This window comes from Panthera uncia, chromosome A2 (assembly GCF_023721935.1).
Source record: "Panthera uncia isolate 11264 chromosome A2, Puncia_PCG_1.0, whole genome shotgun sequence".
Taxonomy (NCBI): domain Eukaryota; kingdom Metazoa; phylum Chordata; class Mammalia; order Carnivora; family Felidae; genus Panthera; species Panthera uncia.
The window spans coordinates 106,802,282-106,827,885 of NC_064816.1; the positions used below are offsets into that span (position 1 = coordinate 106,802,282).

General features: G+C 35.4%; 1 protein-coding gene across 4 annotated transcripts in view; it reads left to right on the plus strand.

Moving 5' to 3' along the window:
- HDAC9 (histone deacetylase 9) overlaps positions 1–25,604 on the plus strand; it is a 903,132-nt gene that overhangs the window by 472,000 nt on the left and 405,528 nt on the right. For 2 of the 4 annotated variants that reach the window (XM_049642880.1, XM_049642882.1), the window contains exons 4-7: positions 12,159–12,400; positions 17,361–17,502; positions 18,489–18,609; positions 20,895–21,016. In XM_049642880.1, coding sequence (XP_049498837.1) covers positions 12,159–12,400; positions 17,361–17,502; positions 18,489–18,609; positions 20,895–21,016 — 627 coding nt within the window. Of the gene's footprint in view, positions 1–12,158; positions 12,401–17,351; positions 17,503–18,488; positions 18,616–20,894; positions 21,017–25,604 lie in introns of all 4 variants that reach the window. The other 2 variants (XM_049642883.1, XM_049642881.1) reach the window with 2 other exon arrangements.

A 25,604-nucleotide genomic window follows, 5' to 3' on the forward strand; every position in this document is an offset into this window, starting at 1 on the left:
AATCCTGTTTATTTTTAATACTTTAAGTAACTTCTTATACTTTGTTTGTACAAAATGTACCACTTCAAGTTGTAGACTGATCATCTCAAAGCTGTGCTTAAAATGTTGAGAAACTTCTGTTCTATAATGCTGACAGTTCTCTGAATACAGGCCATTCCTATAAACAGATACTATGAGTTCTACCAGAAATATAAATTTTAATGACATCTAATTAAACACCAACCACAGAGAAAAATTATTACATTTTCTTATGCCAGATTCTGAAGGTCTTTAGTTAATGCACAGATACAGATTTATTGATTTGTATTTATATATATAATATATATATATATTTTTTTTTTAATCAGAATTTTCTGACAACTTCAGGCCCTTCTTTGAGGTAGATCCTTACACTTATCGTCTAAGTTGTGCCTTAATGGCTAGAGATCATCCCTCATAATGCACAGGGACTCATACACCAAAAAAACTCCAAAATCACAAAAAATAAACCACCACAGTCTATCCTGTCAAATCTATTCTCACACTGTCAAAAAAACAGCTGCCTCTTCCTTTTTGTTACTACGTACTTCAATTAAAAAAGTAATCTAGAAATTTATGAACAACACATTTAAATCTCATTAACACTATTTACAGTTAATTATAAGTCAGTGTCTCTACCTCTGATACAATCCAATGGGATTTAGTTAATCAAATACTAAGGATAACTTCATTATGAGGCAGTCTTTACCTGTGAGTTAGTAGATTGAGATTGGAAAGTAAGATGAAATAAAAAAATTGTCTAGACTCAACAGAACTTTCTGTAGCTAAAAGAGAAGGATGAAATACCAAATTTGCACTTCCTAAATACAGAATTATTTCTTAGAAAAGCATTGGAACACAGGTGTTGGGAAGGATGGCTTGAACTCACCTGAAAATACACAAATGTGTCAAAATATGCATAAATGTGTTCTACAAATCTCTCTTTTGTATATATTGGCAATTACAAGTAAATGGTTCTCTTTACTGTTAAAAATAAAAATATATGATATTGGGTGGGTTTTTTTGTTTACTGCTTTTTTTGTTTAGAGAGAGAGAGTACAAACAGGGAAGAGAGGCAGAGGGGGAGAGAAAGAGAGAGAGAGAGAGAGAAAGAGAACGAGAACCTTAAGCAGGCTCCATGCTCAGTGTGGAGCCTGGTGCAAGGCTCGATCCCACGACCCTGGGATCATGACCTGAGTAGAAATCAAGAGTCGGACGCTCCACCGACTGGGCCACCCATGCACCCTGTAAAATATATGATATTGTTTTAACAAAAAAGTTTTCAGTATCCTTATATCAAGGTTTATGCCAACATAAACTGCATAGAAATTAAATTGGTTACCTGTTTTGTAGAACTCACAAGTAAGAGTGAAGTGGCTAAGATCATGGACCCTGGAAGTGAATGATGTCTGTTCTCATTCGCGTTGTACCAGTTAGTAGCCATGTGACTTTGGCCAAGTTTCTCCGTGGCCTCCATTTCGTCATCTGTGACTAAGGACCATAATCATATTTGCCCCACTGGTAACCGGATATTACAACCTCATATAGTGTTGTACAAAAGAGTAAATGAATTAACATTTATTTTGTAAAACATTCAGAACAGTGTTTGGCACATAATAAGCACTGGTATTGGTGTTGGCTTCGTAATTTAAATTAAAAGAAAGCAACTCTCCAGACTGACTAACATTATGGTATCTTTGTTCTTAACCAAGTTTAGAAAGCCAAATTTAGAATCCGCATAGGGAAGTCACATTTTATTAGAATGCTCAAGCCCTGAAAACTTTGCATAATTCCAAGCTTGCATAATTATTTTAAAACTCACATATTCAAAGTGCTTCCTGACAAAGGATAGTGGGTATTTCTACTTGTGAGCAAAAGTGGTGCCACCATGTGGCAATAACATAAACACAGGTGCCAATGCATTTGTCTGGCTAGATTTGAAATTATGCAATGTTAGATGAATTTTTATTTTTTAGCATTTACTTTTCTCCCAAATTGTGTGTACAAAGTGGAACTTTATTATTTCCAATTCAAAAATTCTAAATTCCCACAATTCCACAAAATAGTAATGCATATTCTTTGAAAGAGCAGTAATGTAATCTGTCTCTGATTTGAATTTAGCAAATAAAGAAATAATGTAGTGATTTTCAAACTGAATTCCATGGAATCTGGATTTCCAGGGGAAGGAGCCAGAGCGGAAGTTAGTGGGTAGGACATCAGTTCCTGCTGAAGAGTTGGGCTCGTCCTGGTTTTATATGTTGGGGCTGTTCATAATGTTTTATTTGAAGAAAGTGTCCAGCTGTTTAAAGAAATGTTTTTAAAAGTCAGTACAATCCTATATTAGAAGGTTTTAGTGGGACTTTAAGACTTTTTGGTTTGTAATAAAGATCTCCTTAGAACTTCACAAACAACCCAGATCTGGAGAAGGGAAAAAAAAAAAAAAAAGTGCATTGGTGGAGATCCTGTTTCCATCCTGTAGGATTGAAGATTAGAGAGTAGATATAAAAGACATGGTTTGAATCAAAGAGGAAAAGAAGGGAAGCATCATACCTGGTAGCATCTCTGCTCTTTTCCTCCTCCTACTTTTATTATGTTCTTGTCTTGAGTATATTAAGCATTGAAGCTCTCAGGAAAGATTGAAAATTTTTTTCTGGTCAAAGGTATTTGTTTTTTGCTGGCAGGATACAAGAACACACAAAAGCTCTTTTTCTCATCAAAAAAGAACATAGTTACATACTTGCACTGACAAGGGTTCCTGATAGAAGAGTGGGAACACACCCTTGGAAAAAAAGTCTGTTTTCTGAAGAAACAAATATGATTTGGACACGAAGAATGTTGTTGGAGATGGGTATCTGCCAAGAGAGCTAATTTAGTCAATCAATATTCACTAACCTTAAACTTACTTATTAAGTTTATTTTATGTGTCAAATGATGAACTAGAATACAGGGTTACAAGGGAATCTGCTGCTTCAAATATTAGGTTTTCATAAGCAGAAGGAAGTATTGTTAACCATTTGCAAGTAGTAATAATTTAGTGATTGTAACCTAGAAGAACTTACAGGTTGTAGGAAGAAAAATGGAGAAGGAAACCATTTGTCGCACTTTCACAGAAATTCTTACAGAAGTCAGTTTGCTCTTCCCAGATGATGAGTGCTATATGTGGCTAGATAAATAACTTCATAGATTAACACTTAATGTTTTCTATTTTGAAAAACACTAAAATTTCTCATCTACTGAAAGTTTCATTTACAGGTACCATTATGTCAACTTAAATTTTTATCTCAAATTACAAAATAATATGGATTAGGTTCTTAGCTCCTATTACCTTGAAGTCCCATAAATTGGCTTGATCTAGTTTCCCTACTGCAAGAAGCCCAATGAAGCTTTTACTGGGTTCTCGAATAGTGAGGAACTAGGAAACACTGCGATAGTTTAGAACTAAGTGGGTATTACAAATGAGTTGGCAATTCGTGTTTGTGTTATGGTTTGTTATGACTGCTTAATTCAAAAGCATATTTGCAGAGAGGGAATTTGAATTAAGTAAATCAAAATAGTAAGGCTTTGATTAAAAAGTTAGCTTTCTTTAACTTAAATGTTGATATTTCAAGGCCTACTGAAATTTTAGTCATTTGTGGTTATTTTTGTTTCCTGTTCAGACCCCTGGGAAATAAGAGAATAGTAAATCAAAGCCCAGATTGCTTCTCGCGTGTATTTTCTTTTCATTTATGCCGTGTATTAGTGCACTTTAAGAAACTAAAGACACGTATAACTTGAACAGAATCACTTTGAGGGAGAAGTGTATTTCCGGAATAATCAACTTAAATAATTCTTGTTTTGAAAATTATTCTTTTCATGTTTGATAATTTCCTAATTCTTTTTTATTTCATGATGATGCTATTATAAGTAGTAACTGGAAAATCATCTAAGAATATTTGTACTACTAAAGTGAAGTTTGGGCAGCTTTGTCATCAGACTGAGGATGTATTATTTGTTTTCCCATTTCCCAATTTTAATGTTAGGTACAGTCACATTTATTAATTTCCTTTTTCAGAGAAAATGTGCTTTCTAAGGCAAAAATAACACTATACATTTCAATGAAAAGCTTTCAATTAAGGATGTTCAGTATTTTTATAAAGTCAATTATTGGTTATTTTGGAGAAAGCATTGAAGAATTTTGATAAAATAACTTATTTATTCTTTATTTACCTTTATTAAAGAAGAATTTATTCTTTTCTATTTACATTTAGTAATTTAATTCTTCATTTTTCAACCTGGAGACCAGAAAATTCTTAGCTTACAGTTTATCTGTTTTGGCCTAATTTTCTTTTTTTTTTTAAGTTTATTAATTATGATAGAGAGAGGGTGCAAATGGTGGAGGGGCAGAGAGAGAGAGAGAGAGAGGGAAAGAGAGAGAGAGACAGAGAGAGAGAGAATCCCAGGCAGGCTCTGTGCGGTAAGCGCAGAGCCCCGTGAAGAGCTGAATCCCATGAACACTGATATCATGACCTGAGCCGATATCAAGAGTTGGATGTTTAACCCACTGAGGCACCTGGGTGCTCCTTGCCTCACTTTCTAATAATATAATCTAGAATAATCCTTTACAAATTAGGCCTTATTGTTTCAATAATTTAGCACTGTGTCCTGTTCTTGGTGATCTCTGTTGAGACAAACAGCATACATGGGTATATTTTATTTTACTCAGTGTTCCCACCCCACTTTGGTGGTTATTACCTGTCAGCACACTGAATTTTAAGAGTACATTGTGACATGGGAGGGGTGCCTGGGTGGCTTCATCGTTTGGGTGTCCGTCTTCGGCCTAGGTGATGATCTCATGATTCGTGAGTTCAAGCCCCATGTCGGGCTCGGTGCTGACAGCTTGGAGCCTGGAGCCTGCTTCCAGATTCTGTGTTTCACTCTCTCTCTGCCCTTCCCTGCTCATGCTCTGTCTCTGTCTCTCAAAAATAAATAAATGTTAAAAAAAAAAAAAAAGAGTAGATTATGACATGGGAAATGTGAAATGACACATTAGGTAGAAAAATATCTGAGATCATTTTTTTTTACAAATACTTATTCACTATTAATGGAAACTCATTCAGTTATCAATAATTTAAGCAGTCAAATATTATTTATCTGAAGTTTGAGCAGTCAAAAAGACCTAGTAAGTAATTGTTTTAGGATTTTACTTGGGCATGTGTATACATATGCATACATGCAGTGTTTCTGATTTTATACCCATGTGATTCCCATGACTATCATTTATTCATTTATTTTTTCATTCATTCCAGCTATGCATTAAGGCATTACTATATTTTTATGCTGTACTAGGCACTGAAAATACACTCCTTTTTCTCATGGAACTTAGGATAATGGTGAAGGGAGACTAATGTTATGAAAAGAATTGAAGAATTTAATAGGAAAATGCAATAAAACTCAGAAGGACATCCTAGAGCAAGTCATTTTTATTATATGAAGGATAAATAAAAATCAGTGTAGAAAAATGGGGTGGGATTCGGTTTTAGGAAGTGATAATGTTTATGAGACATCTCTGAAACTTAGGAGAGCATGGTGTGTTTAAGGAATTGCAAGATCAGTATGACTCACGTGAAGGGAAAGTAGGTGGTATTGAGGCTGGAAACACAGGCAGAAAGCACGTCATGGGGGGACAGGCCAGTTATGTTAAAGATTGGGTTCTGGGGCACCTGGGTGGCTCAGTGGGTTAAGCGTCTGACTTCGGCTCAGGCCATGATCTCGCAGTTTGTGAGCTCGAGCCCCGCGTTGGGCTCTGTGCTGCCAGCTTGGAGCCTGGAGCCTGCTTCTGATTCTGTGTCTCCCTATCTCTCTGCTCCTCCCCTGTTCATCGTCTGTCTCCCTCAAAAATAAAAAAAACATTTAAGAGAAAAAAGATTGGGGTTTGTTGATTGGTTTTCGTGACAGAGGACTGCTTTAGTAAAACAGGCAGTGGTAGTGGAGAGATCTTAATGGATACAAAAAGTATTTGAGTGTCGAAAAGATCATTTCTGTCAATTGGATATGGGTAATAAAAGGGACACTTCAGTTGTCTCTTGTTGCAATAACTGAGACCAGAGGTGCTGGAGAAATAGTAGTATTAGTTAAGTGGAGATTGCTGATAGTAGTTATACATTTGGGTTGCAAGTTTGGAATAGATGTTTAGGTTGGAGATAGAATTGTTACCATATAGGAAGCAAATAGTCCTGGGAATGGAAGAGATCACCATGGAGGGTCCTGGCGAGAAAATAGAAGGGGACCCAGCTGGGATTCTGGAACACCAACATCATTGCCTTTAATGTGTCATGTTTTCTAAATAAGTTTATGGGTTGATCTTCTGCATCAAAATATGAGTTCTCTGAAGGCTTTCCCTACTTCTCTTATTGACTAAAAACTATTTTGTTATTAAATATGGCTTCACAAATATTTGCTGAATAAAGGAGTTAATGAAAAATGATATGTCGGCCTGATGATACATAAAAGCAATGACTATAATGTTGTTTTAGATACATACAGCCCTGTGCAATATCTGATACTTTCTTTAGATAGTATAATACTTAAGAATTTGTGCTATAGTATAGTTATTGAGATAAAGGACTAGAGAGAAAAGATTCAAACAAGCATCAGACAGGGCCCTGTCCTTAGATAGCTTTATGCTCTGATGTAGCCAACAGGAGATAAGGAGTAAAAATGTAAATAAAATTACAAAGTTGTATATGTTTAGTTCCAAAAGACTCTTAGAAGGGTGGGGTGGCAGGTGATAGTCAGGTATCAGAAAAGGAAATATCAAGGAAGTTTAAATGGGCTTAAATCAACTTCGTGAAGTTGAAGGAAGAAAAAGATTTGAGTTCTTATGTTTATTTCCCAAAACCCATGTATTCTATCCGAAAAACTCTCTTCAGTGATGAAAATAACCAATGACAAGGAAGTGGTAGTGAAGCTAGAATCTATCCTCCATTGCAGAGTAAACTCTTGAAGATTCCTCAAGGTGAGATTGACATACAGTGCTGTAGTTAGGGCAGAGACCATAATGAGCTACTTTTTGATTGCCTTCCACCCATCCCCAAGACCTCTTCAATAGCTTTTCAAGAAGGCTCATGAAGAAAACTGCTTATGTTAGCTGATCAGATAGTCCGAGCAACATTTGGTTCTCCCCAGATCTAGAAATTGTAGTTCGTATGTCCACTTGCCAGTGATTGTGGACAACCATTTCCTTGGTATAGAGAACTTAATTTTCACGTACACTGGCTGTACAGGTCTGCATTGGTGACGTTGTATTCTGAGTTGCAGTCGCTGTATATGAACATTAACTGAAATAAACATGGTCCTAATGTATATTACATTTTTGCAAGTTTTAATTTTTAGCTAAACTGACACATAGAAATTGGTGGTGAGTCTGTGCCGATGCCATTTTTTTGTAAAAACCTGAAGTTTGCAGTCTACTGCTTTGAGATCTTACCAGAGGAACAGCATCAACAGGCTGCAGCCATAGTTGTGATTGTTGTAAATGGCCAAAATTGTGTGTCCGTAGAATTTTTCCATCTGTGGGGTTTGCAAGTTGTTCACTTAAAACATTCTTAGAAAGAATGGATTCTTGTTTATAAGATAAAGAGAAACCAAAGATTTCTGTTTATGAACATACAAAAATTCTCTCTACTTAACCTTTGCTGTAGATAACAACAGTATCTATGGTGAAGAATGAAACACTCCATGGCTACTAGATTATTCTCTGAACTCTGAATTAGTACTTTAATAGTTTAAAAAATATATTTGTCAAAGAAATTTAGTTACAAGTATAAACAGGGCATATATGTTGCTTAAATAGATGTGATTGTTATATACATCTACATGATCTGAGATTTTAATTTTGAAATGGGAGCTTTTTTGTTTCCATGTTCATTAAAAACTAAAAACAGTTTCTAAAAGAAAAGTGCATGAGTTGATTAATGCTAAAAGAAGAATAAATAACTATCAATCAATTAAGAAAGACACTGGAGAAAGAATGACAAGGGCTTTGTAAAGTGGTAATTAAGACTAGTTAATATATATGTGGAAATATTCTGACTGGGCATGTGGTATTAGAATTAATAACATAAATATAATATAACATATATTTGTGTTGGCATGTGTTTGAAATCTCAGACAAACATAGTGAGTCTGAATAAAGCATGAAGTCTTGAGCTAAAGTAATTGAGGTCTGTTAAAAAAAAACATTTGTTTATAACTAGTGCTACTAATAACTACAATTTGTTCCATCAACTTCCTTCTAACTTATGTACTACTGGCACCTGTTCTAAGTAATTTGTAAGGAATTTGCATGCTCCTATGCAAGAAATGTTATGAATAGAGATGATTCCATTTCCTCATTGTTAAAATTGGTTGTTAATTTTTTTCTTGTAAGTTGGTTATTTCTAATTATGATAATATAGCAGCTGTGGACAATGCCCTTTCTTTCACATCCTGTGATATGAAAGTGACTGTAACTTGTTGAAACTCAGCCCTGGTATTGTGTTACTATTATTGCTCCTGGAGAGGCTTATTAGCCTGTCACAGAAGCTGTAAGAAAAATCCATCATTTCTTTTGGAATATGATGAGTCTTTGTCACCCACAATACAATTAATGTTAAAAATAGAAAGAATGCTTATGATATGATTATGATTAGCCAGAGATGAGCTATTGTCCAAGTAACAGAACTAATCCAGCAGGCCAAAGATGACCTACACAGAACCATCAGTTTGCTGATTGCCATTTCTCTCTGAGTTTGATGAAATATTCATGCCTTTGCTCTCCTCTCTGCAAGCACTATTGATTTCTTGTATAAACGCTGCTATATTTAGTCTAGACAAATGGAATGTGGATTGCTGCTGAATAAATTGGATGAAAGACTGGGATCTTGCTTGCCGCTTTCTCTCAGTCTTGGGCAATTATTTATAATCAAGAGCAGTTTTTCTAAGTTGAGGGTGATTTTTCACAATTTAGTGATTAGTCTCTGAACAAAGGCAAGCAGTTAGACACAATCATTTCTGTTGGGATAGCAGGTTAAGAAGTCAAATTACCCTTTGAGGTTGACAATAGCTGTTTTGGAGAGTTCTGGGACTTTTTTCCCTTATCTTTTTTTGTGGGAAGGTTTTTTTTTTTTTTTTAAAGAGATTCGATGATCACAATTTATGGATAATAACAATGCCAACAAGGAGAGAGGCCAGTGTCTTTTGAAATTCTACATTTTGTCTTTATAGGGTTAAATTCTGACCTTTGTTTATTGGGATTTCCATGTAAACACTGGGGGCTGTAGTTTGGCCTTTTTAATGCAAAAATGAAATACGTCATTAACAGTCATTGCTTTTGGTTGGAATTATGCCAACTCTATAAATTAATGTTCAAAATCTCATGTTACTCCAGAGTCTTGATTGAAAGTTCTATAGCAGGTACTGCAACAAAGAGATTTTAGAGGCCACTATCCTCATTTAGTCCCCAACTCGTCACAATTACTATCTTTCCTTTCATAAACATCAGTGTTTTAGAAGACTTTGTCCACCAAACAATGGTTCATTAATAAACTGTTTTACCATTTTCATTAAAGTGACATATGTAGCATCATCAACACAAGCTTCTGATCAATACACTGAAAAATGACCAGTGTTAGCAACCCAAGATTGATACCAGCCCCCCTTCCACCTCACCCACCTGCCTTGTACACATGTGCAATTCAAGTGACAAGTAAGGGCATTAATGTTTCATTCAGTATTTGCAGCCTTAACTTCTACAAACAAGATTTCTGTTAGCTTTTCTTGACTTAATGAAAATAGCTCTTAAATCCACACAGAATATAAACTTTGTAGTTCCCAACCTGGAATCTACAGATGTAAGTTACTTACAGTAGTAGTCAGAGCATTAAATGCAATTTGGAAAAATACAGAAAAGTAAGAAAGGGAAAATTATTCCTATTTCCACCCCACATACAACTATCTTCTGTACCTCACCAGTCTTTGGTACACGAATTCAGAGACTAATACAGTTAAGAACCCAATGCTCTGGGAGGGTTGGAATTTTTGTCATTTTTGCTCTACTGCTCAGTCCAGCATCTAGCATCAAACCTGAGAATTTAAGGTTCTCAATAAATGTATATTGACTTAAATGATATTTATTTAAAGAGCTATCATAGGGTATGTGTCACTTCTATTACTGTTTCTTCACTTAATGTTGTAATAGCATTTTTCATGTTCCCATGATTTAATGATTGTGTATTTTTCCACCATATGGATGTGACATATTTTACTTAGACATTTCCTTGTAGCTGGTGATTTTAATTAAAATAATAATACTTCAATAAATAGTATGACATTGAACTGTTTTTTCCTGTTACTATTGTTTCCTTAAGATATCTTCCTACAGTTGGCAAACCTGAATCAAATGGTAAAATACTTAACACCTCTTCCTACATACCACCAAATTATTTTTTAGAAGTTTTAAGCTATTTGGTAGTGCCACTTGCAATACATAATTGTCTACTTGGTATTATGCTTACACCATACAATGGGCCATTATATACACACACAGGCAAATACCTGAATCATATAGACGATATTTAATGTTTAGAAAACAATGGCTTACTTTCACTTAAACTTTATATTTCTTTACTGGTAAAGATAATTTTTTTAAAATTGCTTGTTTATATTCCTTTATTTTCTTTTTCCTTTTTCCATTTTTCTAGAAGTTTTAGTGTTTTTATTTTCTAGTACTAAATGGAAATCACATGCAATTTTATTTGCATACTCGTTCTTAATATTTTTGTTTTGTGAGCCACACAGTATCATCTAGTTTCATATGCAGGAAATTTCAATTTTTATATAACTTAAAAAACTCAGAGCATTTATTGAGAAATGTACTATATGTGTTAAGTCCTTGGAGTGGATTATTCCATTTAGTCCTTTTAATAGTTCCATGTTGTTACTGCCTGTCTTCCTTGTCTATGAGCTTTTGTGCTTATGCCTTCCATCCTACAAGTTATCTAACAGGAGTAGAATTATATGTATGTATGTGTGTATGTATGTATATATATATATATATATATATATATATATATATATATATATATACACACATATATATGTATATATGTGTATATATATATATATAATATGAACTGTTATGCATTGTCTAATTTATTTTAGATATTTAAATTTTAAATGTCCTATAATTATTCTCATCAAATCTTCTTCCTCTAGTGGTTTGATTTGTTTTAGGCTTCCTCACCATTTTTCTGCCTTGCTCATTTTAGGAATAAGGTAACTGAAATATTATCATTTTAAGAACAGTACATAGAAAGTTGGCTACTTTCACTCCTTGATGTTTGGACCTGGGACCATTGTTGTGGTTGGTTAGCTAACCTACTCATCATTTTCAAGATTTTAGCATGCAGATCTGTCGTTTTCTTTGTTAGGTCCCATAGCCCTACAGATACCTTGCTAAAAAGCTTTAATTCTTAAGGAATTCCTTTATTTATTTGTTTGTTTATTTGTTTATTTATTTATTTGGGAGAGAAAGAGCACAAGTAGGGGAAAGGGCAGAGAGACAGGGAGAGAGAGAATCTTAAGCAAGCTCTACGGCTAGCACGTGCCTGAAGCAGGGCTTGATTTCATGACGGTGAGATCATGACCTGAGCCAAAATCAAGAGTAGGAAGCTAAACTGACTGAGCCAACCAGGCACCCCAGGAATTCCTTAATTCTTAAGGAGTGTATCTTAGAATCTATCTTCTGATTCTAATTACAAACCAAAATGTTTGCAAGTGTAGAAATTGAGTTGTGATACTTCTGTGTTATAACCCGGCATCTTCTCAACAGAGTTGCATTTTTTTGTCCTAAGTTTACCTGACTTGCATAACTGATCAAGTAGAATAGTTTTTATGAATGACTTATATACCAGTAAATGATTAGATTCATCTTTTTGGTGTTTTGTTTTGTTTTGTTTTGTTTTGATTCATCTCCTTGAAAAGAGAAATTTAGAAGATTCATGAAGGGGTATTAGGGTATAATAATCCCTTTTATTTTTTGTTTGTGTCCAAGTCACTGTGCTAATTTCTTATCCTCTGTCATGCCCCCTACCCCCACCCTTTTTTTCCCCCTGTTTCTCTAGTGGATGTGAAATCAGAGGTTCCTGTGGGCCTGGAGCCCATCTCACCTTTAGACCTGAGGACAGACCTCAGGATGATGATGCCTGTGGTGGATCCTGTTGTCCGTGAAAAGCAACTGCAGCAAGAATTACTCCTTATCCAGCAACAGCAGCAAATCCAGAAGCAACTCCTGATTGCAGAGTTTCAGAAACAGCATGAGAACTTGACACGGCAGCACCAGGCTCAGCTTCAGGAGCACATCAAGGTAGCAAATGTTTCTTTGCCTCTGACCTTTTCACTCCAGAAGCCTGCAGCATGACATGAGCATAAGAAGGAGCACTGGGGTGGGGAGAGGAGGAATGTTTAAGACATGGAGGTATGGAGGTATGGCTTGGAGGAAATTGTGATTTTACTGGTGAAAACCTTGGGTAAGTAGTAAGAGTGCTGATGAAAAACCTGCTTTGCTTCTTGGAGGGGCCTCCACTACTCTCATCCATTAGTTTACAGCATCAGTGGTGGGAAATAGTGATTCTTACCTTCCGTTTATTCTCTGGTATGTGAGTTTGTTCATTTGCCCCACTTATCTATTCTCCGCCAAGAATCATGAATGACCCTGGGAAGATCCATTGTGTGTGTGTGTGTGTGTGTGTGTGTGTGTGTGTGTGTGTGTTTATTTATTTATTTATTTATTTATTTATTTTTGAGAAAGAGCACATGAGTGAGTGGGTGAGAAGGACAAAGGGAGAAAGAGAGAGAATCTCAAGCAAGCTCCATGCTCAGCACAGAGGAGTTCAATCCCATGACCCTAGGATCATGACCTGAGCCAAAATCAAGAGTTGGATGCTCAACCGACTGACCCACTGAGGCGCCCCTTCATTTTATATCTTTAAAGAATCTGCATAATCTATTTATCAGAAAGGATAAATTAGTCACTTTATGTGAAGAGAGAGACTTGTGTTGTTTTGGGTTTTTTTTTTTTTGTCTATAAGTGGATATTCTTTTTTTTTTAAAGCTTTTATTTAAATTCCAGTTAGTTAACATACAGTGTAATATTGGTATTAGGTGTACAATATAGTGATTCAACACTTCCATACATCACCCGGTGCTCATGACAACACATGCACTCCTTAACCCCCATCAGCTATTTTCCCCCATCCTTCCAACCACCTCCCTATAAGTATACGTTCTGAGTATTTTCCCTACGAAGAAGACCCTATAATATTCATTCAAAATAATGACAGAAAAAGCTCAGTAGAATTATATTTGAAGAAACCTGGGCAAATATTTTCAACATTTTTATATAAGTTCAATAGACCACAGATAAAAATTTATTAAAAGAATTTTGGGTGTAGTTGACAGTTTGAGACCGAAGTTGTTTACATTATTCTTGGAGAAATATGTCTATGTCCCAGAATATTTTATGATGGACTATTTTGTTGTCAAGTCATTTTACATGTATCTATGTATCTATTTCTTCTTGTATCTTTAAGATAAATGTTACTTTAACTTTACTTGTGAAATGTTTCAAATTCTTGACAGAGGCATTTAGAACAAGGCTATTTTGTTCTGATTAAGTACATGTTTAGTTTTAATTTATTATGACAATAATATAAAGTAGCAAGTATTTATAATAAAATTCCATTTTTATGGAATAAATAATAAAATGGAATTTTATTATAAATACTTGCTACTTTATATTACTGTCATAATTAATTATCTGCGTCCTTCAAGATGATTTAAACACATGTTAATTTACTAATACAATCAATTACACATTCTATCATATTTATAATATTGTACAATAGACGCTTGATCTATTACTCACTTGCATATTGGATACAGCATATTTATGTCAGATTAATATAGATAATTAATCTGTGTTGATGTTATATAATTTTACCACATTAATATTAGTATCTGAGAAGGTAAAAGTTCTACCTTCTTCCTTGTGTTCTTTGTTTTTTAAGATATTTCCTTAGTCTGGAAAGCCTATTGTATCTTATATTCCAAAAAAGCCTTTGACATCTGGTATAAAATGTCATGATTTTTTTTTTCTTTTACTAGTGAACTTTACTAAAAGAACTCTAGGAGCACCTGGGTGGCTCAGTCAGTTACGTGTCCAACTTCTGCATGTGTCATGATCTCATGGTTTGTGGGTTCAAGCCCTGCATCAGGCTCTGTGCTGACAGAGCCTGGAGTCTGCTTCAGATTCTGTGTCTCCCTCTCTGTCTGCCCCTCTCCTCCTCACACTCTGTCTCTCTCTCTCTCTCTTTCTCTCTCTCTCTCTCTCTCTCTCTCTCAGAAATAAATAAACATTAAAAAAATTTTAAAAGAACTCTTGCAATTTACTGATCTGTAAGATACCCTAAATTAAGAGTGGGGATTTTGTTTTGGGTCTCATGTGGAAACAGTAGCTCATAACTGTATTGAGTAGAATAGGAAACCTTAATTTAGTTTACAGGATTATTTTTGAATGACTTTAAAGCATTACTATTTGACCCTTGAAAAATATTTGGAACATTGGTGTTTAGATTTCCTTCTCCATTCATTCTTGCCATGTTAGGATGACATTGATGAATGAATAAGATTTATATGCTTCACCATACTTTTTGTGAAGGATTTTTTAAACTTTTATTCATTAAATAATCTCTACCCCAAATGTGGGGCTTGAACTCAACAGCCCTGAGATCAAGAGTCGCATTCTCTACCAGCTGAGCCAGCCAGGTGCCCTTCACCATGCTTTTTAAGGTAACTGTATAGTTCATTTTACTGTGGTACCTGACTCACGTTGCACTGAATACAGGGCAATAATAAAAAGTTGCTGCTTTAAATACTTCTTTTCACTTATATTTGATGCATTTTGTAGTTGTAAAGAGCCATAGGAAAGTTTTTGAAGTAATGTATTTTTTCATTTTACTCACAAGTCAATAGTAGCAAGTAAGTAACTGATTGTTACTTTAGCTCAAAGTAGTATAGTTAGTTTACTGACATCTGGAAAATAGAGGAAAAGAGGAGGCTCTTGACAGGAAAAAGATTCTGAGATAGCCAAAAGGAAAATTTACCTTTTAAAGTGATTTTCTAAAGTAGTAAGTCGTTTTCTCAGAAACTAAAGACCTAATTTAAATTTCCTTTCGAGTTTAGGAAGCTTTTAACTTTTTAAATTTTAATTTACTCTTTCATGGGAAAGGGTAAGAATTGGTGCTTTTAACTTTCATTTGGATTTTATGTTTATGAGGAACACATAGTACATGAAGCTTTTATTAGCATCAATTTTTGGCTTCTGTCATCAACATCTCTTGAGTTAGATGTTGTTATCCCATTTTTCAACCCACATAAGCTAAGGCAGAGAGAAATACTGTAACTTGCCGAAGGACACACAGCCAGTAAATGGTTGTTCTAGGATTTTTAGCCTTGCCTGGTCTGCCATCAAAACTACCACATCATCCTCTCTGTGTCCTGTATCAGTCCAGAACATCTGAAACTGGGGGTTGATGTTTTATTTCCTTCTCTTTTTTTTCAATATCATTCCTGCAGTCTTCAATAATGAATAGTAGCTATGGAGACTAAGTTGTGTGATTTTTCTAGTTTTCTAAAATAGATTAAATTTCAATTTCACTGGGGCTTTGGTTGAAGTAATGAATCAATTTGACCACTCCCAATAGCTGTAAAGAGTTAATATTTAGGAGTGCCTGGGGGGCTAAGTCGGTCAGGTGTCCAACTTCTGCTCAAGTCATGATCTCGTGGTCCATGAGTTCCAGCCCTGCATTGGGCTCTCTGCTGACAGCTTATAGCTTGGAGCCTGCTTCGGATTCTGTGTCTCCTTCTCTCTCTCCATCCCTCCCCTGCTCACACTCTGTCTGTCTCAAAAATAAATAAACATTAAAAATTTTTTTAAAAGAATTAATATTCAAGGCATAGTTTAAGTGAAGTTATAAACTTTTCCTTTAAAATGGAGTATGTAGAAACATCCAATAAGGGACTGGTATCTCAAAGCCAAAATGGCGAAGATTTTAATGTGAAGAGTAACCAGAAATGCTTGTAACCATATCCTTCTGGGAGAGGTGAGGCTATTATGGTCTGCATACAAAGTTGGCTTCCTTTTGCTTCAGAGTAACTCTCATGCCATTCCACAAAGCTTTTTGGTTTTGTTCTCTTACTTTTCAACAAAAATTTCAGACTTATATTAGGTAGATACCTAAAACAGCAAATTACGCTAACTTCATTAGGACTGAGATCTAAATATAGTAATAATCATTAAAATTAGTGTCGTTCAAACTTACCCAGTAAATTCCATATGCATTGTGAGCATGATGTGTGAAGGAGATTGTTTTTCTGACATATGAGGACCCAGGGCTTTAAGTAGTTTAATAAGGTGTCTAGATTTCTTATCTGGTAATATCAGAGCCTGGGTAGAACTCATCGTCTTTAGGTATTCGTCAGTGAGCACATTTACCGTTATTCATTTTCTCTGCCTGAGAGAAAACTGACATCTCCATACAGTTTTTAAGAAGCCTTCATATTCATGTTCTTCTTTGTTTGGAAGTGAATTCAAGGGATTCAGACAACCAGATAGTAGTTTAATGGAAGTGACTTCATTTTGACCACTCTCTCTATTCTGAGTGTTTTTGCCTGCTGGATGAATGAATGAACGTTTGCTGCTTTGAGAACAAAGCCTATTTTGGATGTATAGATTACATTAATCTGAGAGCCTTCTCTGTAAGGTTTAGGAATTTTTAACATTCATTCTGTTTTAGGTAAACTTCTCCCAAATTAACTTATTTCTCACCATTCCTTAGATTTGATTATTTTCATACTATTTCTCAGGATAAGAAATGAAGATTTCCGTTGTTTATTTATAATGTGAGAGACGTGGTAAAACAGACTTCTGGGCCATTTCTGTCTTTGCCTGTTTTCATCTGTTTCAGTTGTACAAAGGAAAGCTACTCATAGAACTAAAGATTACAGTGAATTTGGTAACGAGTTTTGGTGGGGCGGCACAGGAACTGAAGCTACCTAAAAACTTGCTTATATGACATTAAGACCCTCTATGGCATTAGTTGTTTGTCGTTAGATTTCAGTCATCTACTGAAAAAGTGAGTAAAAATGTAAACTAAACGGAAACAAACTCCAGAAGCTCCTAACAGTTTGATTTTGGTCAGTGATGACTGTAACGCCTAAAGAAATTGCACACTCTCATGTCTTTCTCTTCTCGCAAGTTGCAACAGGAACTTCTAGCCATAAAACAGCAACAAGAACTCCTAGAAAAGGAGCAGAAACTGGAGCAGCAGAGGCAAGAACAGGAAGTAGAGAGGCATCGCAGAGAACAACAGCTTCCTCCTCTCAGAGGCAAAGATAGAGGACGAGAAAGTAAGAGGCACCAGGGTAAAAAACGAATCTCTTCCCTCATGTTTAGCTGATCGTCATTCAGAAAGAAGCCTGATAAAGAGTGGCATTAAACTTGTCAAAACTGTTTGCATTTAATTAAAAGAATGAATTATGGACTCAAATGTAAAGCTTTGACATTCACATATTATCTTTCTGCCTTCAGTCTGCAGAGGAAGTAAACAGAGCATTGTTTGGCAAAGATGCTTATTTCTGTTGTTTTTGAGGCTTAAAAACAAGGTTCTAGTCAAGCGATCTAGCTATGCCATATTGTTTTATAATAAACTTACTTTCACATTTCCTCACTATGCCTTCCTCCCGCTCAAGTTATAATTAATTGTTCCCTGTAAGTCAAGCCTTGCCTCCATTTAGTTTTTGAGTACCCAGACTTTGGGAAGATTTAAGGCAGAACGTTTGTTTAAAAAAACTATCCACAAGAGGGAGACAGATCCAAATAATTCCTCTATCTGAGGTCAGTTCAAAATCAGGATGTAGCAAGGTTTAAAATCAGATGACTAGAACTGGAACAGTCAGCAGTAGTTATTTGTTTAATGCTCAAAAGAGGTTTTTAAAATGTTAGTTTTTCCAACTAGCAGTTCAGGAGAGGTCAGTGTATTGTGTTGTCATTTATATTGTCCCCCAAGAGTCTTGATTTTTAAAAGGCAGTGTTTTAGTCCTCATTTTTTTAAGTTTAGGAAAAAATTAGTGTTAATTCTGGGACTCCCCTTTCTGCAGAAGCAATTAAAGAAATCATCAAAGCTCCTTTGAAAATTGGCATTTTGAGCAGCAGTTACAAAACATTACTGTGCCATTTCCAAAAGCCTGTTTTTAGACTCTGGTTTCTTCTTTTAATAGGAAAACTTCACATGCAGTGACCAGTGGTGTTACTTCCTAATTTTTGCTAAATAGTCCAGAGGCATGGAAGGACAAAGCCCCAAGTCAACATCTATTTCTGTATGTGTATGTTTCAGGAGCAGTGGCAAGTACAGAAGTAAAGCAGAAGCTTCAAGAATTCCTGTTGAGTAAATCAGCAACAAAAGACACTCCAACTAATGGCAAAAATCATTCCGTGAGCCGCCATCCCAAGCTCTGGTACACGTATGTTCAGTGTTTGGCCTTTTTCATTCCCACGGGTCAAGAACACAGGTTCTGTGTTCAGCCAGCCTGGGCACAAAACCGAGGTCTGCCGTTCTCAGCTATGTGGCTGTGGTCAAGCTCCTTGAATTCTTGTCCTTCTCTGTAAGAAGACTATAATAATAATAATACCTGCCTTCTCGGGTTGCTGGAAAGGTCCTGTGAAATAATGTGGTAAACTATGCCACAGAGAGCAGTGCTTCACGAATGTTAGCAAGTATCATCTTGAGGGCAAGGAAGTAGATATGTTTTTTGGTGAATGAGTAACAGAAATGTGGGGTGGGGCATAGAAATTAGTTCCTAGTTTGCATTTTTCTATTCTCAGATGGTGCATCTGATATCTTTACAATAATTTCTGAGGATTTGGCAGGTTGAGACTTTATTTTACTTGGCTCGATAGGAGGTGGAGATCTGAGCTATTTTTAAAAGACCAGAAGCTTTGCGACTTAAAAAAAAAAAAAAAAAAAAAAAAAAAGGCAGGAAGACAAGGGAGGGAAGGGAAAGAATGAGAACGAAGGCAACTAAGTAAAGCTAAGTCTTCAGTGACTAGTTTACGCCTGTCCATCTGACTTCATTTTTTGCTGCACTGTAAAATGAGTACCCTGGCTTCTGATACACAAGCTGACAACATCATGCATTATGGTATTACAGATTTATGGATCCGTGTTTCCCTGAGTCCAGGGAAAAGCCACTATGAAATACACAGTTCTCCTTTCAGTAAAATATGAAGGATGTGGTGCTTTTTAAAATCAGGACAAACAGTGATAGATAAAGCATATTTGGATAATAGGCTAATAGATAATAGTATCGTTGCTCTCATTTTATGTGTTTGCTGATTGACTATCGGATTGTACACTTGAATTTTTTGTGATCCCTCACATCATCAAGGTTAAGGAAGTAAATACTTGATTACTCTATATTGAAACTGGAAGCATCCCAGGAGTTCTACTGAAAAAGTTATTATCAGTTATTATCCTTCTGATTCTATTTTATAAGTATCTGCTTTTCTCAAAAAAAAAAAAAAAGGTAACTGAGGCAGATTGCAGAGTAGAGTACTGTATGAATACTTTTTAATGGTTTACGTAATTTCCATCAGGCATGTCAGTTGACTTGAGAAGCCAGTCCCTGAAGAAAATTTTCAGATGTTCAGTTAACAGCCCAAAGTATTTAGAAATAAATACCATTTTATTACTTAAAATTACATACATAATTTATAACTAATTCATATTCCTTCTAAGTTACAGCTCATTTTAAGAAGAGATAATACCTTTTTTAAATGGGAAACAACTACGTACAAACAACGTGTCAGCTGAAAATTCTTTAGCTGTCCCCTTGGGTATATTAAACATGACTGTCAAATATCAGTTAGCAGTCCCTTTTTATACTGAACTGAACTTCAATAGGGCCCAACTCTAGACACTGTAAATCATTAATTTATGGAATCAGAATTTAATGCTTTTTGCTCACTATGGCTAGATGAAGTGCCCTTAAGCCAGTTAATTCTTGAGAATACATGATTCAAATAGATAATACTGGCAGAACCCTGCCCTGTTCATTGGTTTCTTTGTATATGATAATCATGGGTGTTATATCCACTGGATACACAATGTTCAGTCCTGGAAACTCTTCTCCAGTGGTGCAGTACAACTCTTTCACTATATTTGTGCGGGGAAGAGAAAACATTTTTAAAAATCATTTTCATGTTGAAGAAATATGCAATTGCCAATCTTTACCTTGTAAGTGCTGCAGAAATCAGGAGACCTGAGGCTGTTGATGCTGTACTATCTCTGTAGTAGAAAAGTCACCCTCATGTACTTTCATAGATTACCTAGCAGTTTTCAAAAATGAAGTCCTTCTATATATTAACTTTTATTTTGGTTATTCTACCTTGTTGACTAAAAAGGATTTGACTGATGACTTCGTTACTAGTATGGCTCTTAACAAAACGTGCACAGTAATCTCAGATTATCAACACTCAGGCTTTTGGTAAATTCTCTTTAGTGAAGCAAATTTCTGTGTAAGTGTGTGATCACACACGCCGTGGTCATTCTTGGGAATCCTGCAGCATTCTGTACCACTCTGCCAAAGTGAACTTGGTTACATGAGGCTGTGGTTTGTACACACTAAAAAGAAAGAACATAAACACAGCTGAGACACGTGCACAGCATGTGCAACTGATTATTGCTGGCCAACACGCAGTAAAAACTCCAGAGCAAATGGTGAGCCCTCTTTTTCTTTTGTAGGGCTGCCCACCACACGTCACTGGATCAAAGCTCTCCACCCCTGAGTGGAACATCTCCATCTTACAAATACACATTACCAGGAGCACAAGATGCAAAGGATGATTTCCCCCTTCGAAAAACTGGTAAGTTGGTTTAGCAAGACTCCACTTGCTCTTCCATAACATACCTGTAATTTAATTTTGCCTCTAGAGGAAAGGGTCAAAGGGTTTGAATCATAACTATCACACCCTCTCCACCCCTGCCCTTAGCATAAACAAATATGTGCATGTGTGCATACACACACACACACACACATACACACACACACACACCCCAGTTTCAACATCAGTTGATGCAGTATATAATCAAAGTACCTTTTCAAATTTAAAAGTTCATCATGTTTGGATTATAAACAAATTATTGTCTTAATAGTAACAAAGATTAGAATTAGGGAAAATAGAAATTTGGTTTCTTAGAAAATTTAAATCTCCACCAATGAGGACCTCTGTAATTTCCTCCATTTACCTAAGTTTTTCTTGACCCTCAACCATTTACTACAAAAATGGGAATAATAAACTTTCTTTTCATCACACATTTTAAAATCCGTAAATTTTAATTGTTTGGTGAAAACATATAAGGCCAAGGCTACCTACCTTCTGAGTAAGTGACTTGCCTAACGTCTCACAGATTATAAGAGAACTCAGAGTGATGGTTTGTACCTAATACTCTCATGTAATTATATAAAAACTTGCTTAGGGGAACTTGGACAATGAAGCTTCTATTTGGAGTTTAGTAAAACGCCTCTGGCTCTAAGGCTTGTATTTGTTTTCTTGTCTTCTCTTTTTTCAGCCCTCTGATATGTGCTTATTTAATTTGTTACATGCTCTTACCCCTGTAATAAATATATTTAGACTTTAGCTAGATATAAGCATAAATAGCATTTGTGTACATTCTATTCTAAACGTTATGTTTTCTTAGAGAAAGTTCTAAACTTAAAAATTTTTGTATCCAGAAATAACCCGAAAAGGTATTCAGAGAAGATAGTTTTGTCTATCATATTTTACTCAGGTCTTCTTAAGAAGTGTACATGTATGTAATTTGTATATGAAATCTAGAGAGTGGAAACGATTTGAAATAATTATATTCATTTTCCCAAGCAACCTTGAATAATTAAAATGGATACAGATTGTAAAAACACACGCTAAAGCTATATTCTGTCATAATTTACCTATAGCATAATGAAGATTTAAAAATAAACCCATCATAAGTAAGAATTTATTAACTACCATCTTATGTACCAGGTACTGGGGTAGATCAGTGAAGTATTGGAAAGCAATCCATGCCTTTTAATTTTAATAGCTCGCAGAGTTTTGCATTTCTACCATAGGACAATAGGTAGAGTAAAATGCTTCGAGAAGTAAAATACCTCAAGAAGACTATGCAAAGGGAAGAATGAGTTTTATGTATTACATCAGAATTTCACCCTATTATGTACAAATCAGATTGCCTTTCATGTCAATAAACTTCTCTGGGATAAAAGGAAGAAAGCAAAGACTGAGCCTCCACGTATTTCTAAAACATAGAGTATAGTTTATGGAAATTGATCCATAAAGGACATGAGTTTTAGAATGTGCAGACTTTGATCTGCTGTCTTGACATTTAGTTGCACCAGTGACATGTGTAGGAACTATTGACAGAGATTATGTGAGTACTGCCCCGGGTCTCGGGGCAGTGACTGGCATTCAAGAGCCCAAGGAGTCACTAAAAGGAAAGAAAACATAAGTCCCCTTATGGCAGGAGGTTACTGATGAGTGATATAGTTACATTCATGGAGAAAGACTTCTACCCTGCTGTGCACACAGCCTTTGAATATATTCTTACCACTGGGAGACTGAAAACTGACTGCAGAACTGACACTGACTTTGAAAAGAAGTGGCATTTGGAGCCAGTAAAGCATCCAGAAAGAAAATCTGATCTTTTTCAATACTTCAGAACAAGTACTAAAAACCCACACTTTGTGTCCCAGTTTCCATGAGAACAGTTTAGGATTTTTTTCCTCTGTGAGGAATGACTAGCAAGCTGTTAATTTATTCTTGTAAAAATTCTCAGTCCACAACAGAATTCAAAGAGAAATCCTGCTCAGTGTGTATGTTACAAAATTTTATTCAAATCTGTACTAATAGGAAAGACATTTACTGTGTCTATGTGATATATAATAATGGTGAAAAGATACAGCCCTTGTCTTTGCTAGTGTTATATTTTCTGTATTTGCCTGGTATTTGAAGTTGACTCCTTTTATATTGAAAACCTGACATTTATGAAGCATTAGGCCAAGGATTTGTAAAATGAAACTTTTTCAAACGCTATACCAATGAAACTCTTGAATAGCCATTAATACTTTTATACCTGTATAGATGTTTCAAAATATCTCTTTATTCAATTCCCATCTTCTAAGAGAAGTATGATATAATTAAATACAGATGTTTTCTACACATTATCTAAAATACTTAAGAGATACTCTTCCTTAATTACAAATAGGCAGAATAGTACTCTTCTAACTATAATCAATCCATTGTGTGAAAGTTTAGAGATATATTTTCACTAAATGGAAGAGCACTGAAATATAGTCAAGCAATAATTTTTACTTCAGCATTTGTTGTATGTTTATGGCTTAATAGTTATTACCAAAAAAGTAAATAATAAACTATTACTGTAATTATAATTAAACATATGTAATGATTGGGGAAACTAAGATGATTGTCACATAAACCTACATCATATTAAATGAGATCTAGAGTAGTGGCATCATCGATCACATAGTGTAAATACCAGGATAGCTATAATAGAGTCAAGTTTTTCTACTGGGGCCTGATTATCACCCTCTGTGGTCTACTTGAATTTCACTGAACCCAATCTTGGATTTAAAAGAAGTTGTTAAATAAGTGGGTTCTCTTTTTCGATCTGCATATAATACTAAATGCAGTACCTTCAATTTCCTTTTAACCTGCATCAGGTCTGAATTGCCAGTATGTGTTAGTGAGATTTAGGGGATAAAGCTGGAACCAGAATAAGAAAAGTTTTAATGATCTTAAAATGATTAAAGTGGCCCCAAGGGCATCCCTGAAGCAGTGAGCACAATTTGGAACCTCTCTTGACCTCCCAGGACCCAGCCTGACAGTGATAACCTAGGAACAGTCACCCATAGAAGTTTCATTTGTCTGCAGAAATCTGACCTTTGTCATGCAAAGTAGACCTTTACTTCCTTCCCCTTAGGAGAATCCTAGTTGCTCTTAGAATTTGGGCATTTAGGAAGCATCAGAATAATACAAATAGGTGGCTGTAATCAGGCCCATTCGTAATTCACATGTAAATACAGAAATTGAGAGTCTTTTGATCCTTTCACCACAGTGAACAAGGAAGGATTTCATAATTAGTTGTGAAGTTGAGAATGAAGTAATTGTTTTCAACTTTTATATTTATCGCCCACACTTAAAATAGCACTTCCTTTTAGAATTACCTTCTGTGATTCTTTTTGTTCCACGAGAGAAGGATTCGTTGATACTGAAATTTATAATATTTTACTGAACTTTATGTTTTGGCTGCAAATTATATTATAGTGTAGTAGGTGACTTTTTCCCCCTAATATAGTACCCTTCTAGACTGATAATAAACTATAAAATAGAGAAAGGAAGCTTCTGGGTCCAGACGCTTTTGAAATAGTACATATTTCTCACAAAGATACTGCATATGTGGTGACTTTGAACTGACCTTCAAAACCATTTGAATTGGATTCTATTTCCAGTGAGTGTGTACATATGTTTCATAAAATATTATGGTAAAAAAATTCTAGAAGTTTTATGCTCCATTATATTATTGGGGTCTTACCTAGTGAACTTTGCCTTTCTTTGAATGTTACAGTCATTCCGTTTAATACTTTTGAACAAAGTGAACTGGTTGGCTAGATTGACCTCTTAAAGCGTGCAAGCCATATAAAGCTTGGCATGGGCTAATAAGGCTGTTCCAGCCCCACTGAAATATTCATTTTAATGGTCAGCAACACTAGAGTAAGACTCAAGGATGGAAGGGGTCCAAACATAAGTTCAGATTTTGGAAGGCCGGTGTCATTTTCCACACTGAGTAAGTTGGAAAGAAGGCAGAGATGAGATATATAGCTTTATAAATCTCCCTCGGAATAGCAGAAGTTCTGTTGTGGTACCTTGGTGACCCATTCGAGTTATTATAATCCAGAATTAATACAACTGTTTTAAAATCAGTTTTTCCCCCTTCTGTCTTTCTAATTCTGTGTTTTTCTCATGATACACAAGCACATGCTTATGTGCACATGTGGGCATGCACACACGTTTCTGCACAGATAGCACTAAAATAGTGCTTATGCTTGTAAAAATGTCACTCAGAATCTTATTCCAGGTCAACAAAAACTGGATTATTTTTACATATCTTTAGCACTCTGCCTTAATTCCATTGTTGTGGTCATTCTCACTTAAAATTAGTAGGATATTTCTTTTGTGATAAAGTTACAGCAGTTTTCCCAGAATCAAAAAGCAATGTGGCACAGTAACAACAGGCTTTGAATCCACCTACCCATTCAAAATGTGGATCCTCAATCTTAGGAAATTTACTTAACCTCTTTATCCTATGACTCTGTCATCTGTAAAATGCGAGTAATTATTGCTTTTGGTTCATATAGTTATTTTGGAAATTGCATTAAGT